We start from the raw sequence: 16,639 nt of genomic DNA on the forward strand, positions 1-16,639 counted from the left end.
TACGGTGTGATCTTCAAACAGCGTTTCAGGGTCAGTAGTGTCCAATTGCATAGATGGTGACACAAGTCCTTGCAAAATATGATCACTCTTCTTTTCGGTGCTAGTTTCTTTCAAACGGGCATCGCTGAAAGGGATGAAGCGAGGTACGGATTCTGTCTCAGAGTCAGCAAGTCCTTTGTTGACCCACCGGTCGTATGGAAGGGGTAGAGGGACCCGTTTGCAGTGGGTCCCATGTACCCAGTTTTTCTTGCCTTCAACCCGAACAGCAGATCTTGTTGAAAGTAGTACCAGGTGTGGTCCGGTCCACCTCGGTTGTCCGTTGTTGGTGCGCTGAAAATTCCGCAACAAAACCCACGAACCGGGTTCGATGAGGTGACCTGGATCGTCAGAGGCTGGTGGAGAAGAACTGTGAACCTGTTGGTGTAAAACACGCAATTTAGTTGTCAATTCGCACAAATAGTCAAGCAGTACGGGGTGCTCTATCTCGCTCAGTTTCTTGGGTCTTGGCACGCCCCAGACGTTGGCTGGGCGGCCAAACACGATTTCATGGGGGCTAAGTCCTAACCTGGAGTGGACAGTCGTCCTGGTTGACAAAAGTGCTAGAGGCAAGGCATCAGGCCATTTAAGACCTGTACTGGCTTGGATTTTGGCTAGTTTGAGTTTCAGAGTGCCATTGTAGCATTCTACTAATCCAGCCGATTGGGGGTGATTCGCAGAGTGGAATTTTTGGTGTATGCCTAGACACTCACACACTCTCTTCATCACGCATCCTACGAATTCACTTCCGTTATCACTCCAGACAATTCTAGGCATACCGAATCTAGGGAAGAACTCTTTGACAAGGGCTTTGGCAGTCGATAAGGCGGTGTTGTCCTTAAGGGGGTACGCTTCCACCCACCTTGAAAAGGCGCAAACAACAACGAGAACGTATTTCAGGTTGTTGCACCTCTCCATGTGGATGAAATCTAGCTGCAAAACCTCGAACGGGTACGTTGGAGGCGCAAAAATGACCAGCTGGAGTTGGCGTTCCCCTACCGGGATTGTACTTCAAACATACCATACACTTTCTGACCACGTTTTCTGCATACTTTGGGATATTGCTATTCTGCCATACTGGGGCCAATAGTTTACATATTCCTCTCGAATTGATGTGTGCCATTCCGTGAGCCATCGTTACCACTGCAAGTACGTATGCATTAGGTAGTAACCATCGCTGGTGTTCCGATAGTTCGACCCAACAACCATTCGCATCCAATCTACCTGTGCTTTCTCTCCATTCATTCATCTCGTTCTCAGTGGCCTCGGCTTGTATTGATTTTACGCTTTCAATGGTGTCCTCACACATTCCTACATCAGTAGTCCATCTAGCGGGACCCATGACATACATCCGATTCATTGTGTTCCTTGCAGTTCCCTTCGCAGCCTCATCTGCAAATGCATTTCCGCGGCCAACATCATCCTGAATCTTTCTGTGTGCACTACATTTTATAATGGCGACTTGTAGGGGCAAGGTGAGTGACTCAAGGAGCTCATTAACTAGCTGGCCATGTTGTATCTTTGCACCATGGGACGTAAGGAACCCACGTTCACGCCATAATCTCCCAAAACTGTGAGCCACACCAAAGGCATATTGGCTGTCAGTGTACACATTCACTCGCTTTCCTTTCGCCAGCACACATGCTCTAGTAAGCGCTATCAACTCTGCAGCTTGTGCAGAACGGTGGGGAATGCGTGCAGTCTCTACAATGGTGTGTAACGTCGTTACGGCATATGCTGTAGTCGTATCACCATTTGGCAACTTGAAACATGAACCATCAACCCATAGAGTATCATTGCATTCGGGAAGGGGAGTGTCCTGTAAGTCTACTCTCCCTTTTGTCTCTTCCTCTGTCCTGAAACAGCAGTCATGCTTGTCGATCTTGTCTGTCTCTGTCGGGATGAGTAATAACGTAGCGGGATTGAGTGTATCACACCTCTTTATATGGATGTGACTTGCTAGCAGGGTAAGTTCGGAACTGGATAGTCGAGCGCTAGTAAGGTGTTGTGTCTTTGTCCTATTTAGTAAAATGTCTACTGCATGCGGAACCATAACGATCAGAGTGTTATTCATGACTAATCCAGCAGACTGTCGAATGCAGACAGCTGCTGCGGCTGTTGCTCTTAGACAACTTGGCAGTGCCTTAGCCACTGGATCCAGAGTTGCCGAAAAATACGCGCATGGGCGCTGTTTGTCCCCAAAGAGTTGCATTAAGACTGATAATGCACAACCTTCTTTTTCGTGGACATACAATGTAAAAGGCTTACTGTAGTTGGGGTTTCCCAACACAGGAGCCGAACACAATGCATCGCGCAACTCGCGGAAACTCGTCTGACAATCTTCAGACCAAGGCATAGGTTTAGGCGTGTCTTTGCGGAGTAGTGACAGTAAGGGTTTGGCTAGTAGTGAGAAATTCGGTATCCATTGTCTACAGTACGATGTAATGCCCAAAAAGGCTCGAACCTCTGTCTGTGTCCTTGGGGCACTTAGTTCTGTAATTGCCTGTATTCTTTCTGGTGTCAGTCTCCTTCCCTCCTTCGATAAGATGTGACCTAAGTAGGTTACTTCTTGTCGACAAAATTGCAGTTTCGAAATGGAGACTTTGTGCTTCATGTCACATAGGTGACGTAATAGCGACAACGTAGCTTCCTTGCAAATCTCTTCAGTGTCTGCAGCGATCAGTAGATCGTCTACGTACTGAATCAATGTTGACCCATCTGGCAGTACAATTGTGTCTAATTGTGTTTTCAGAGCCTGACTGAATATTGATGGACTTTCGCAGTAGCCTTGAGGAGCGCATTTGAAGCGGAAGCTTCGTCCTCCTAAATTGAAGCCGAAAAGGTCTCTACTCTCTTCGGCGATCGGGATGCTGAAGAAAGCGTTCTTCAGGTCAATCACCGAGAACCAAGCTGCTGAAGCTGGAACCATTGTCAATAAAGCAGTAATGTCGGGGACGACTGGAAACTGCGGTATGACTACCTTGTTTACTTCTCGGAGGTCAATCACAAACCTATACACAGGGGGCTGTGAAGGATCAGTACGTTTCAAGACCGGTAAAACTGGACTGTTACAAATGTTTCCTGTTGTTTCCTCGATAACATCTTTATCGACCAAATCATAAACGATCGTTAACAATGCCTGTTCGCAGTCGTTAGAAATTTTGTATTGGGGAATACGTGGCAATCTGACGTTTGCTTTCAAAGTTATGACATACGGTGCTATCTCTAAACGACCTACATCGTTGGAACCATTAGCCCATAGTATATCTGGAAGTGATGACAATTCGGTTGGGATACCTTCTTTTGACAAGTACATTGGAGAAATGACTTTTCTCCCTAAAGTAAGTTGTACTCCCGAGGGAGAACAGTACAAAGTCGCGTACAACCTCTTTAGCAAATCCAATCCTAACAAATTTTCACCGCAACCTGTTGTAAGAATGAGGGGTGCTTCTAATTCACAGGGGCCAACAGAAACGGAAACAGGACTAGAGATCGGGTTTCTAACAGGGGCGCCAGAGAAGCCTACTGAGACATTCATTTCGCCAGACAAAGGTGCGCCAGGAAGTTTTGAGTGCATAATAGAACTTTTTGTAGCACCAGTATCCAGCAGAAATGGCTCTGACACTCCTGAGGTAATTACCTCGACATAAGGTCCATCCTGATCTACTGGAACTGAAACAACTCCCTCTCTTTGTCCATGGCTGTCCTAGCGATCGTTACCCTCATTGTCGTGTTCGGTGTAATAGTCGTCAGCATAGTACTGAGCTGACTTGGACGATGAATTACCCTGTTGATCAAAGCTATTCATTGATTTCTGAGGTGGAAAAGAAGTTCTATTCTGAGTGAAATTTCCACGGCCTCTACCTCTAGAGGCATGCTGAACACCTCTTTCCCTTACACCTTGTGCACCGTTTAAACGTCGTGCAAGAGCCGGACAATTATTCCTAAAATGGCCCTCTTCTTTGCAATACGCACATTGATTCGGGCCGTACGTAGGACGCTGATGGGAAAGCTCGTTTCCTTGCGCGTCTCTAGAGTACTGCAGATTCTGTTGATAATTAGGCTGGCTAGCCATACGAGGCTGATAGGCCTGTTGGAGAAGAACTTTAGTTTTCAAATCTTTCGTCTTTTTGTCTGCCTTGTCTAACTCGTCTTTACGCCTATTTTCATAGTACTGGGCTGTTGCTAGAATCTGCGCTGACGTAGAGACAGCCCAAGCACTTTCTGAGTCTTTTAGTTTAGCACACAATTCAGGAAGCAAATTGTGTACAAACTTGTCTACAAACAGTCTTTGGCCACCCTCGGTAGCCATATCCTGACCACTATGGTCAGTTAAGGTTTCCTCAAATCTCGTGAAGAAGTCAGACACATTCTCGTCTTTCTTCTGCTTGCACGCGGATAGTTTGTCCCAGTTTACACGTACTTCAGGCATAATTGTCTTCATGTATGCGATAATTCTACCAGGAAGTTCAGCTATTAACGGCTCAGGCTTGAAACCACCGATTTGTCTAGCATCTGTAGTCGCAATGTTTGCCCATGAGTCACCTAATTCTTGGTCATGATCCGTATGACGTATCTTACTCCATAAAGGATGTGGAACAATGTTCCCAAACAACATGTCTATATCCGCTAAATTCATTATACATGAGCTTGCAGTTTGGGACAACTCCTTATAATACCCAGTCGGGTTTTTACGGGGATCGGGTAGTGTCTGCTTGAGTGCTAGAACTTCGGATCTTTTCCAGGGGACATGTACCCATACACGCTGGAAATGAGGCAGAACCGGTGGAATTGCGTTTGCATCACCTTCCCTCCAAACCGGAGGAACCTCTCTCATAGGGTACTGTCTCGCTCTTTTCCTACTATACGTACCACTGTCAGAGGATGACCCAGAATTACCACCTGTACTTCGATGTGATAATAATATCTCTACTGCTCTTTCAACGTCGGGACCAACTATCATACCCTCCCCAAATTTAAATCGTAACCTACACAACTCCTGCAGGTTGCTCTTCTGACCATTATCTTCCAAATCCTCACGCAGGAAAACACACATCTGCTCAAAGATGTATCTTTGCGTTGGTTCATCCCATTGACGGAAAACGTTCATGACAGACTCTACATCATATCTCGCTGTATCCATAGCCCAATTTTGTGCTAACTTATTCAATGTTTCCCTTTCCTGATAATCAGGCATTTGGCTTCGTAATTGTCTTCGTTCCGTGTTAGGGGTCGTTTTAGGCGACCGAAAAAGTGGTGAAGGAAAGTTAGTAACAATGCTGGCCATTTTATGCCAGACGAAAGGTGAAAGTGGAGGAATAGCTGGTAGTAGAACAGAGTCACGCAAAGCAGAAACAGAAATGTTCGTAGAACGAGTATCAGAGAGACTAGAAGGTGCGCTAGGTGAAATTTTAGAAGGAACAGTAGGAGAAATAGATGTGATCGGTGAGCCTTGAGGAGGCTGTGCCAAAGAAACAGGAGCCAGCTGAAGAGTAGCTGGTGAGTGCGGTAAAGGAGCCTGTATTACAGCTACCAAAGGTGCAACGAAAGGTTGCGGAGGTGCTGTGGCATTTTGTGCATAGGGTGGCGGAGAATTTAATAGGTGGGACATCAATGGATCTTTCTCGGATCCTTCCTGTTGACCTTTTCCTCTATTTGGCAGCATTGGGTAACATTTATCTATCGCTAGTTTCTTGCTCCTAAGCATCTGTTCGCTCTCCTGCTCTTCCTCGTTATCTCTGTATGCAACGGCAGCTTGCACCATTGACATACCTCTTTTATTCTTTTTTGCTAGTCTTATTTCTTTCTGTTTGGCTTCCTTGCGCCATAAGCGGAAAGAGTCAAACATTGCCGGCCGGGCTTTCTTCTTGAACAATTTGACCTCTAAGTTATCTAATATTTCTTGGTCGAAACTACCATATTGGGGCCATTTTAAAACACCATCCTTGCGGGTGTATTTTATCCATACCTCGTTATATGTGATAGGACCTACGCCGTGCTTCACATAGAGTTCATACATTGGAGTTCCAATTGGAGGAACCGGACAAGAATCTTCCAACTGGGAGTCCTTACTACAACCAAGACAAAACAAGTTTCTAAGTTTGCTAAAACCAGGCATCTTCGCTCACTGGTCTAGCTTCAAACTTCAAAGGATTATCTGTTACGATATTTCTCGTGAATACACGAGTCCTTCGGCTTTGGGGCTTGCAAGTTCCAAATCAAGTCGTATCTCAAGGATACCAAAAACTAAGAACAAACTAAGGACTAGGAGACGCTCCACTTATACTTAACTGAAGTATTTGAAGATCGATGACGTCGCTAGAAGACTTGTCTATCGTTTCGCTCTACCAAGGATCACTGGGTCCAAAACAAGGCGATAGTCAGGGCAGCAGTCCTTCGTAGCCGTCGGGACGCGGGGAACCTTGCAGCAAAGACCTTCGGAACCACGTCGACATACAGGGGTCGCTGAAGTAGTTGGCCGTCCTCCGGAATTTTCACACGAAGCTCCTCACGAACATCTGGCTTGGACCGTCACCGCTTGATATCGCCCTACGTTGGGCGCCAACTGAGGTAACGGGTTTTTAGGAACCCGCTGGTGTCAGGGGATAACACCCGAAGACCTCTGAGTTCCCTTGTTCCGGACCACAGAAACACGTAGTCTTCTAGTCGCAGTCAAAGATCAAGTTTTATTGGTAGCTACCAAGTAACACGTGTCCCAGAAGTACACCACACAGAGAGTAGGTTCTTGGGAGACTGTTCGTTTTTACAGAACCAGCCGTCTCCTTATATATCAAATATATGGCTTCAAGCAAGAATTCTTGAGTTTATGGTATGGCAACACACATATTTCTACAACAATACAAAGAGCGAAGTCATGTAAGCAAGCTCATATTTTAGATGTCCAGTTTGCTGATAGATTACCCAGTTGGATCGGGAACTCCCATCAGATATAGATGAACCACCAATAAAAGGAAGGTACAACCTAGCCATAAAAGGGCCATAAACAAGATACGTGGACAGGTGCGTGTTTGAAGGAAACATGGGCTGTATGTAGTGAATGGTTCGTGGAATGTTATGCGTAGATGCTATCGTATTCGGCCACAGGGCGAGGAGCTGCCTAAACAGGTTTGGCCGAAGACAGTGGAGTCAGTTGGGACAGGTCAGGGGAAAGTCACGAAAGGTGGGCGTGTCTATTTGGATCACGCTCGACCTTTAATTGACTTATCATGAGGGCAAGATGCAAGATGGATGCCGTTCACAAAATGGAGTTTTAAGGGATGGGACGGAAACTGTGATTTAGGGGTGTTGGCAACCCTCGATTGTAACGCAAATACATAGGAATGATGTCCTAATCATTATCGGTTCGTAGACACCAAAATCGTCTCGGTACGTTGAGGTTTCGTGACACGGGTATTTGACCTCGATATCGGGAAAACCACAGGGTCCGGATTTTGGGAACCACAGAGTCTTAAGACTGCCATAGGGGAAGTTAAAACACAATCTTCATGGCACGATCCCCATGGCTTCATAGTTTTCCTCCTCAGGCAGAGATTTCCAGGCATTGTGGGATGGAGATGTGAATAGTATGATCCAGAGAGCCCATCATCGATTCCCATTCAGTTTGCCCAGGAAGAAATCATATCCTCATTACCCGCTGGCAATCTTGATATACATGGGCAATTTTTTACCACGCCAAGAGACCTTCAGGTCTGCTCATCCAAGGTCGCCGATCAAAGCCTCTGGAGTAGAATTTTGTTTTCGTTCGGACTGCGACCATGAAACTGTGGTTAGGCGACGGCAACTGAGGAAGAATATTCCAGTGCTTTAAAAACTTTGGGCCACCGTCTTGCTATTGAAACCAGCTACTTTGTGCTTCAAGTATAAGATGGAGGCACATGCTTGTTTTGATGCTCTGAAGGTGGAGGAACTACTGGTGAAATGGCAGCAAATAAAGTGATGGCCCGGTAATATTTGCTTTTTGTTTTGCTATCTCCATCCAGGCTTCTCCCCTGGAAAGGGAGTCAGCCTGAGGACAGAGGGATAGACATGCTACTGGTTGCTGGTTATGGACCCTTTTTGTATTTTTCTTTTTTCCCCTCTTTTAGGGTCTCTCCTTTCTTTTCTGTATGTTTTCCTAGTCCCTCTTATTTTATTCTCTCTGGATCTGTTGGGCTCTGGATCTCTGGCCTGTCTCTACACATCCTTCACATTCTCGGTTCGGAACTTCCTTGGGGGTGGGGAAAGCGGAAGGGGCTTCATTTTCATGACTTATGCAGGGTTGAAGTTTTCTCTTACTTTGGGGGTGGGGGGAGGGAGCAGATTCTCTGTGAGGGGTGGGGCTATGAAGGGTGTCTGGTTTGTATACTTATAATGAGGAGTAAACACTATGCAGGGAGAAAGCGGGAGAAAAAGCAAAAAAATGGAGGCTTAGAAGAATAATTTGTTTAATAATGTCAAGTAAGCACAGAGGCGGAGTGTGTCTCTGGGGGTGTCCTGAATCCAGGGTGTGCTAGATGCTGGATTGAGAATAATAATGGCTAGTTCACTGTCTAGTCATTTCCAGCAGCTACATATTCTCTTGTAACAGCATTAGGTTGCCCCACAAATGCAAACTGATAAGAAAAGAGCTATACTACCTGTGTCCACATTTAGTCTGTTTGCAGGAGACCTCTTCTCTAAAACCCAGTTTCCCCTTTTGGCTGATCTGGGGCATCATGCCCTGATCACTGCTTGCTACACCCCTGTCCAGAGAGGAATGGCTCTTTTGGCTTGGGCTTTGGCCGGACACTGTTCGGATCCAGGCGGTCAATGGATCATTGCGGTGGTTACCAGGGGAAATATCCGGCTTATGTTATGCATACTCTATGGTCCTAATGTGGACGATCCTCTAGTCTTTAATGGTCTTTTGTTTGAGATGCGTCAGTGAGTGGGACATATGATAGTGTGTGAGATTTTAACGTTGCTCTTCACCCGCGATTTGACTACTCTTTGTTCAGGAGAAGGTTTATTGCTCCTAGTGGCACTGTCCTTAGTGGTAAAAAAACGCTCTAGGGAGGCTTTGCAGAAAGTTATGGTTTCTTATTCATTTGTTGATGTTTGGTGACCCTCTCCACCGGGATATCCTTGGTCTACCTACTATTCAGCTCCGTATAACAAATACTCTTGGATAGGTATGTTTCTTGCGAATCCCTCTCTGTTATCACTTCTCAGTATCTCCCTGAGTCCCAGGGTGATCTTTGGCCATTACTCACTCTTTCTCTCTTCCTTAATTTAGAGGGCTTTCCATTAACACCTAAGCCCACTCATTGACATTTGATGGGGAGCTACTTCTTGATGAAGCTTTCATTAAATCTATGGACAAGATGGTAAGGATTTTTTTGGAGCAGAATCGTGGGTTGATTTCTATTCTTAAGGCAAGGGATGCCCTTAAAGCTTTTTGCACAGGTCATACTCTAAACTACTCCTTATACCGGCATAGAAACCTAGGTCAGACCGAAGCACACATACGATCGTCTCTTATTTATATGGAACATCTTCTGGTACAAAGTATAATCTCTCAGGGTGGGATCTAGTGTTTTGCAATTGCTATGGCACACATAATTATGGCTTGTCATTAACTACTTGCTCAAGTGGCATGCATTTTTAAATATGGGTCTCCTTGAAACTGCTCATTGATAATGATGAGCGAAAAACTAGGCTTAGGAAAATCTGTGATTTATTGAGAGGACTCCTGTTGGGCTCTCTGGCTGGTCATGGCAGGCTTTCTCTTACCCTTCGTTTGTGTGTGTCTTTCTGAAAGCCGAGATCCAGTCACACCTTGCTTAGTATTGTTGTTATATTCCATATAGATACCCCCATATAGGCTCAGGTAACATCACCTATATTCTCCCCTACATTACACACACAATGGTTCTTGAGGACTGACCTTTTACCTAGCAAACAGAATGTGTGATTTCCCTAGTAGCAGCCTCATCCATTATGCATGAGGATTCTTGGAAACTCAGCAGGGCACTGCATAATAACTATGTATAAAGTTCATTCCTGACGTCATCCTAAGTCGGACACTGACACAGCAAGGTAAAACCTCCGGGGAGACCTTTGGGTATAAAAACATCACATCTTGCTGAAACAAAGAGAGGAGATCAGAACTTCCATGCCGACACACTGACGCGAGACGCTGATGCACCCTGCATGCAGATACTCCAGCTCGCAGTGGTCTGACATCCCTTGCGGAGTGTCCAACCCGAGACGAGGACTGGGTCCCACAGGTTCTCACTACAGGTAATGGGAGTTGACTTTATACTAGAGGGATTCTTGGCTTAACACCTACATACATGCTAGGTACACTTAGGTACATCTAGTTAGGGTAGCATCGTAGAAGTAAGCATTTTTATTGTCATTTTTTTGTCATGTATTTTTAATACTTGCCTGTATTCATGATTATATCAGGATGGTAGAATCTACAATCCTTTTACTTTCTTAGTGCTTCTAGTCATTTATATCTGCAACTGTCTAATGATCATTACAGCACACCTATTCTACACCAGAATAACGACCGGTCAATAAATACTTATTGAAAACGTCCCTACAGTTTATTCTGTGTACTTCTCTGAGATTAAGTGAGCAAGAGTGACTTGAGTGAAAAGTGTGCTGTTTCCACGGTCCTGAGGGATCAGGGTTGTCATGCTCGATAGTTGCCAAAAACTATTCTCTCCTTGGTAAGAGGAGTTTCTAGTGGCACTGTGAGCTAGCTGGTATAAAGGCCAACATATCCCGTGGGGGTGTCTGGAATCAGTCTGGATACCAAGCCCCAGTGTACATTGTCCAAACGCGCAAATCCTGTATAGGTTATATAGGAACTACACAACACTGTAAGTCGTTTTCCATTTTGGTAAACGAGGATGTTATGTCATATTTTCTTGTGTATCTCTGTGTGATTACAATGTACTCCGTATAAAAATTAAAAATGAAAGTTGAATTGGCTACACCTTAAATGTAGTTAGAATATTTGACATTATTCTGGTAAAGGAGTATCTGTGTTAAATGGCCTCTTCATACCTTCTCGAACGTTAAGTGCATGCACTTTAACAGTACATTGTTGAAATTGTGTTTTTTAGGGCTGTAGTCACCATTATTGCTATTATGATCTTACTCTCATTCTCTTTAAAGTGCAGGATATCCGAGAGCAAGCAGATTATCTATATGGAGCTGGAGAAACTGAAAAACTGTATACATTTTTGTCCGAGCACAAAAACAGGTAGGCACCTCTTTACAGTTTTACAACAAAAGATGTAAATATACTTTTAAGGATTCATAATTTCTGTGGGATGTTGAGAAACATATTATGGCTGATTATGCTACTGTGAACTATTAAATAACTAGGGAAATTGCACTCAACAGGCAGAAACAATTTAGAGTACTGTTTAGTGAAGCCCACAGAAGCATTTAAACACAGCAACAGTTCTCCCTAATGCTACTTAGCAACAGCCTACAGGTATACTGAGTCTTGCTACTTTTAGTCGGTACTTAATTTTACTCTTGAAATACATTCATTGTATTGAATTTATATGGAAGCAATGGATAGGCCCAAATAGTCAATGCCCATCTACATTCCAGTTTATAACAGCATCACTAGCCCTAGAAACCATTTTTATCTCCCTGACTGTATAAGTATAAGTAAATATTTGTACCGCTCTTATGGCCATAATTTAATTATCCATGCACACAGTTCCCTCTAAATGTTGAGCACTTGCTAACTCACCTTCCTCTCTATCCCTTAACTTATCCCTGAACTGCAGCAAACAATGCAGAAGCCGCCACCTGCATTACCCAGACACTACCTCATCACTGGGTACTACATATAATGTTACTCCCATTTAGTGGTTGTCTCAGTTGGCGGACCTGCCACTGGGTTAGACGTACATGTACTGCCTTTTCAGTTTTGATTGAGGCTCCGATTTTGACAGTGTTCTACAGATGAGTGCACTACAAATCAACCCCGTTTTTCCCTTACTTAGCCAAGGACCACAGCCAATAATGCCACAGTGGCCCCCCTGCATAACCCAGAGCAAACTACTGCATTGCTGCTTGTGAATACTTTGCAATAGGTGAGTGTCCCACCGCCATAGATTTTGGTGGAAGGGTGGCTGCAATTACCCAACCATAACACATGCGTACTCATTCCAAGTTCTTCCCTTCCAGGTGTCACTCTTCCTTATCCTGACCTATAGCTAGTGTTACGGCGGTTACACGCCTCCGGCTCGTGCCCAACGTGAAGATTTACAATCAGTAGGGCTATCTCTCGTCCCCACTATGTATATGCAGGTGATTGGAACTCCGTCGTACCTGTTTTTACCCTAAGGTTTTTTTTGGATAGATGTACATATCCCTTTTTTTCTCTCATGCAGGGCCAATTGGTTGCTCCTCCCACAATGTCCTCCTTCTTGGGATTACCATTTTAGCCAGATTAATTCCATGTAAATTCATACCAGGCAAGTGCACCTTCTTATTAATTACGAGAATCCGGACCTACTAACCTCCCATAATTCTGACACCATTGTCATTTTAATTTTAGATACTGGGTGCTCACTTACCCCATCATGATGATGACCTTGCATTACTAGAGGTCGAAACTCTGGCCAGAGTCTGGAGAATGAAAAAGTCCCTAGCTATTGTAACAGAAAGTTTAAATTCTATTAAGGACTCGGAGGCGAGGATTATGCTATTGCTTCTTCACTTTATTGAATAGCAGCCAATTAAAGATAACAAACATGAGGCCTTGAGAATGAGATAACAAAGTTAACAATAGAGTCACACAGATAGACTGCCCAATTCCTCTCCACCAATCATGGGGCTTCAATCAGTTCATAGTCCTCTGTCATTATCCATTCCCCCTCTTTTGTCGCTCGGGATCAGCCCGCTGGGATGGTTCATTTATTCATTTATTTGCAAAGTTGTATATAGCGCCGGCTAGATCCGGAGGTATCAGAGCGCTTTACATGAGGATCACCAAGTTACAGATTACATAATTACTTCAGTTACAAATTCCAAGTACCAACATAGGAGAAAGATAGAGGGAAGGAAGCATAACGGGAAGGCGGGGAAAACAATGTCAGATGTCCTGCTGGGTAGGTGACGGCCGAGGGGGTGACCCAGGGCCAAACTCCTCTGTAGCTGCATAGGACAGCTCCACCAGTTTCGGACTCCACTCTGGGAACAGAAGGCGGGGAAAACAATGTCAGATGTCCTGCTGGGTAGGTGACGGCCGAGGGGGTGACCCAGGGCCAAACTCCTCTGTAGCTGCATAGGACAGCTCCACCAGTTTCGGACTCCACTCTGAGAACAGACAGTAGAAAAACATGCGATTACACTATAATATAAGTAATATTTGTGTTACGTAGCAAAGACAAAATGTCTTATCTGGCATGAAAAGTCGAGGGGGGAAAGGTAAACAGGGGAAATGCAGATCGCATTGGGAAGACCAAAGGAGGGGAAGAGACTTTAGGGTAAACAAGCAGTCAAAGTGAAAGATGGACAAGACCGTGAAGCACTGTTAAAAACAGTGTCCGATGTCCGGCTGGGTAGGTGACAGCCGAGGGGGTGAACCATAGCCAGACTCCTCTGTAGCTGCATAGGACAGCTCCATCTGGCATCGGCCAAGGTTACTCGGACTCCACGGTGAGAACAGACAGTAGAGAAATAAGAGGTTGCACGATAACATAAGTTATTTTCGCATTAGATAGCAAAGACAAAACATCTTATGTGAATGGAAGGCAGAGAGGGAAAGGTAAACAGGGGAAAAGGAATGCAGATAGTGTCAAGCAGACCAGAGGGGGGGAGGGACTTCAGGGGAAACAAGTAGTCATAAGGATACAGCATGTTACAAGTTACAAAGATATTCACATTAATTACAGAATGATTAAATATTCAATACAGGAGTTATTAGTGAACACAAACATCAGGATCCAAAAAGACCAGGGAGAGAAGGGAGTCCACATGAAGGAGACAGCAGCGGAGAAAGAGACAAGAAATATGTCCGAAGTCCGGCTGGGTGGGTGATGGCCATAGCGGTGTGCCAGAGCCAGTCTCCCCTTTAGCTGTCGGAGCAGCTCCACCAGGAATCGGTCATGCGGTTCGGACTCCACCAGATAAGAATGAGGATCAGGAAGAGACCGAAAGCCTTGAGTTCAGAGACGGGCGCGTGGAGATGGCAAGGGTGGCAGGATAGGAAAGGGTGTGTAGCTTGGCTGCCATCTTGCCGTCAGGCAAGTCGTGTCAGTTGATTTCCATGATTCTGTAGCTAAGATTGTCTCTGGGTATTTGGTTTGTTTACTCAGCTATGCCAATTGTCCTATTAGGACATCAGGACTCCCATTGTCTCATGGGACATCGTTGCTCACGAGCAGAAATACCTTATCGGCCGCCATTTTATGATCATGCTCCTTAAATTCCGGTTAGAAAGCACTGTTCCACCTCATCAAATATTTATTTCTCTGGAGAAACACCTTATTTCAAGTCTCCTTGCACTTGATGTACCGGTGTATCTGTGGCTCCCAGATTTCCTGTATATGTTCAGCTGAGAGGTGAGCCTGGAGCCCCAGCAGAGCGAACACCCGGCAAGCAAGCTGAATGCAGGCAGGTTTGATGATCTTCCGAAGAGTTCCATGTGTGTCCCTCACTCTGAATTGCCGCCCCCCCCTGGACTGACCCACAATCCCTGCACCCTCCGGTCGGCCGCACCTAACCTCTTCTTCGATGTCTATGCTAGCCGCGGGGGCCCTGACTGTCGCCCGATTCATGAACCTTGTTTATTGGAATCCCCTCCTGAAAGCAAACAACATTGTTTAGGCGACAACAATGGCTATGGATTAGCCCTGCAAGGGGGAAAACAGCATAGAACACATCTAGGAGAAACAACATGCACCATCAATGTGAACATAAGTAAACAAAATAAATTACTTACCCCATTACGAGGGTGGGAAAGTTACAAATGAAGTTGTACCCTGGGTGGGATAATCCTCTCCTCTGAGTCCTTAATATAATTGAAACTTTGTGTTGCGATAGCTAGGACATTTTTCATTCTATTTCAGGACCGGAGGCAAGGATTATGCTACTTTAAAGCTTACTCACCACCAAGTGAGCCATCTGTATTACCGGTTTGAAATAAAAACGCTTAAAAGTAGAGTCAGAAGACCAGTCTGCTGCATTAAGAATGTCTTCTAGAAGGGCTCCCAACTTCAGAGGCCCTAGCTCCTCTGGTAGAGTGTGCCCCAAAGGCTTGTAGGTCTATGCCTTCTTCCTGCATCACCCACCTCATCCATCGGGCAATCGTTGGGTAAGAGACAGCTCTATGGGGTTTCTTTATAGCGATGAGCAGCTGACGCTCTCCTGGAGGGCGGAACTCCTCCAACATCTCCTCATAGGCTTTAAGGCAAGAGACTACGCACAGCTATGGAGAATCTGGGAAGGCTGGGTATGAGATGGATTTCGCCCGACACTTAATGTGTCTGACGAATCATGGAAGTAACCCCAGTTGGTGAGAATATCCTCCCGGAAATGTCCAGGGTCCTGACATCTGAAACCCATCTACAGCAAATCAGACAAATGAGCATGGACAATTTTGCCGAAAGCTCCTTTCTAGAGAGGAACCTCTTCTGTTGCCAGGACAGGAACTGATTCAAAACTTAGTTTATATCCCAGAGGGCTGATTATCGGGGCTCCGGATGTAAGGACAGGCGTAATCCCTCTGAAGAGGCGACCGACAAGAGGGTGTTCCCCCACCAGGGATCCTTCCACCATAGCGTGTCCTGCTGAAATAGCCGAGCGGACTGTGTTAATGGATCTATAAGCCAAACCTTCCTCAGCCACAGAGTCCAAAAAATTCAGGATAGCTGTCACATCTGCTGCCACGGGATTGAGATTCTGTCTCATTGACCAATGGTACCAGCTTCTCCAGGTGGAGCGATAGCGTTTGACAGTTCTGTCTTCCTTGGACATGAACTTCTCGGCCACTCCCGAAAGGCCTGGGACCACCTATCGTCCCCTGTGATTCGCCACGCCATCATGACTACAGAGCTTTGCACGATGATGGGGTGAGGATCCTTGCCGGATTGAGGAGGAGTGCTGGAAAGTGGGGCAGAGGGATTGAAAAATCCCAAGAAAGTTCTAGGAGAACTGGAAACCAAACTTGCGACCTCCAAATCGTAGTAATCATAACTTTGGCGGAGGCCTACGTTATGGTGAACTGGGAAAAGCATAGCGTAATTCCCCCTCTAAACCTGCAAGAATGCATCCGTCTTCTCCGCCAGGGGGTCCGGTCTCCAACTGAAGAACCTGTGAAGTTGGTGATCCAAGTGAGAAGCAAAAAGATCCACAGAGAGGGGACCCCATCTGCGATGGAGGTCCGCAAACACTCCCACGTGCAGCTTCCACAGGCTCACATCATGAAAATAGCGTGATTGGAAGTCTACCACTTGGTTGTCTTCTCCGGGAAGATATTCCGCCGTGACTGAGACCCGGTGATCGAGGCAATAATGCCAGAAGTTTGCTGCTAGGTTTGAGAGGGCTTTCGACCTTGTGCCCCCGAGGTGGTTTATACCACCTT

The 16,639-nt window shown here is 45.5% G+C and overlaps 1 protein-coding gene across 1 annotated transcript in view; it reads left to right on the forward strand.

Moving 5' to 3' along the window:
• RMDN1 (regulator of microtubule dynamics 1) overlaps positions 1 to 16,639 on the forward strand; it is a 325,882-nt gene that overhangs the window by 152,731 nt on the left and 156,512 nt on the right. Inside the window, exon 3 of the mRNA XM_078687071.1 lies at positions 11,206 to 11,293. Within this exon, the coding sequence (XP_078543197.1) occupies positions 11,206 to 11,293 (88 nt within the window). The remainder of the gene's footprint in view (positions 1 to 11,205; positions 11,294 to 16,639) is intronic.

Source organism: Lissotriton helveticus, chromosome 4_1 (genome assembly GCF_964261635.1).
Source record: "Lissotriton helveticus chromosome 4_1, aLisHel1.1, whole genome shotgun sequence".
Classification (NCBI taxonomy): Eukaryota; Metazoa; Chordata; class Amphibia; order Caudata; family Salamandridae; genus Lissotriton; species Lissotriton helveticus.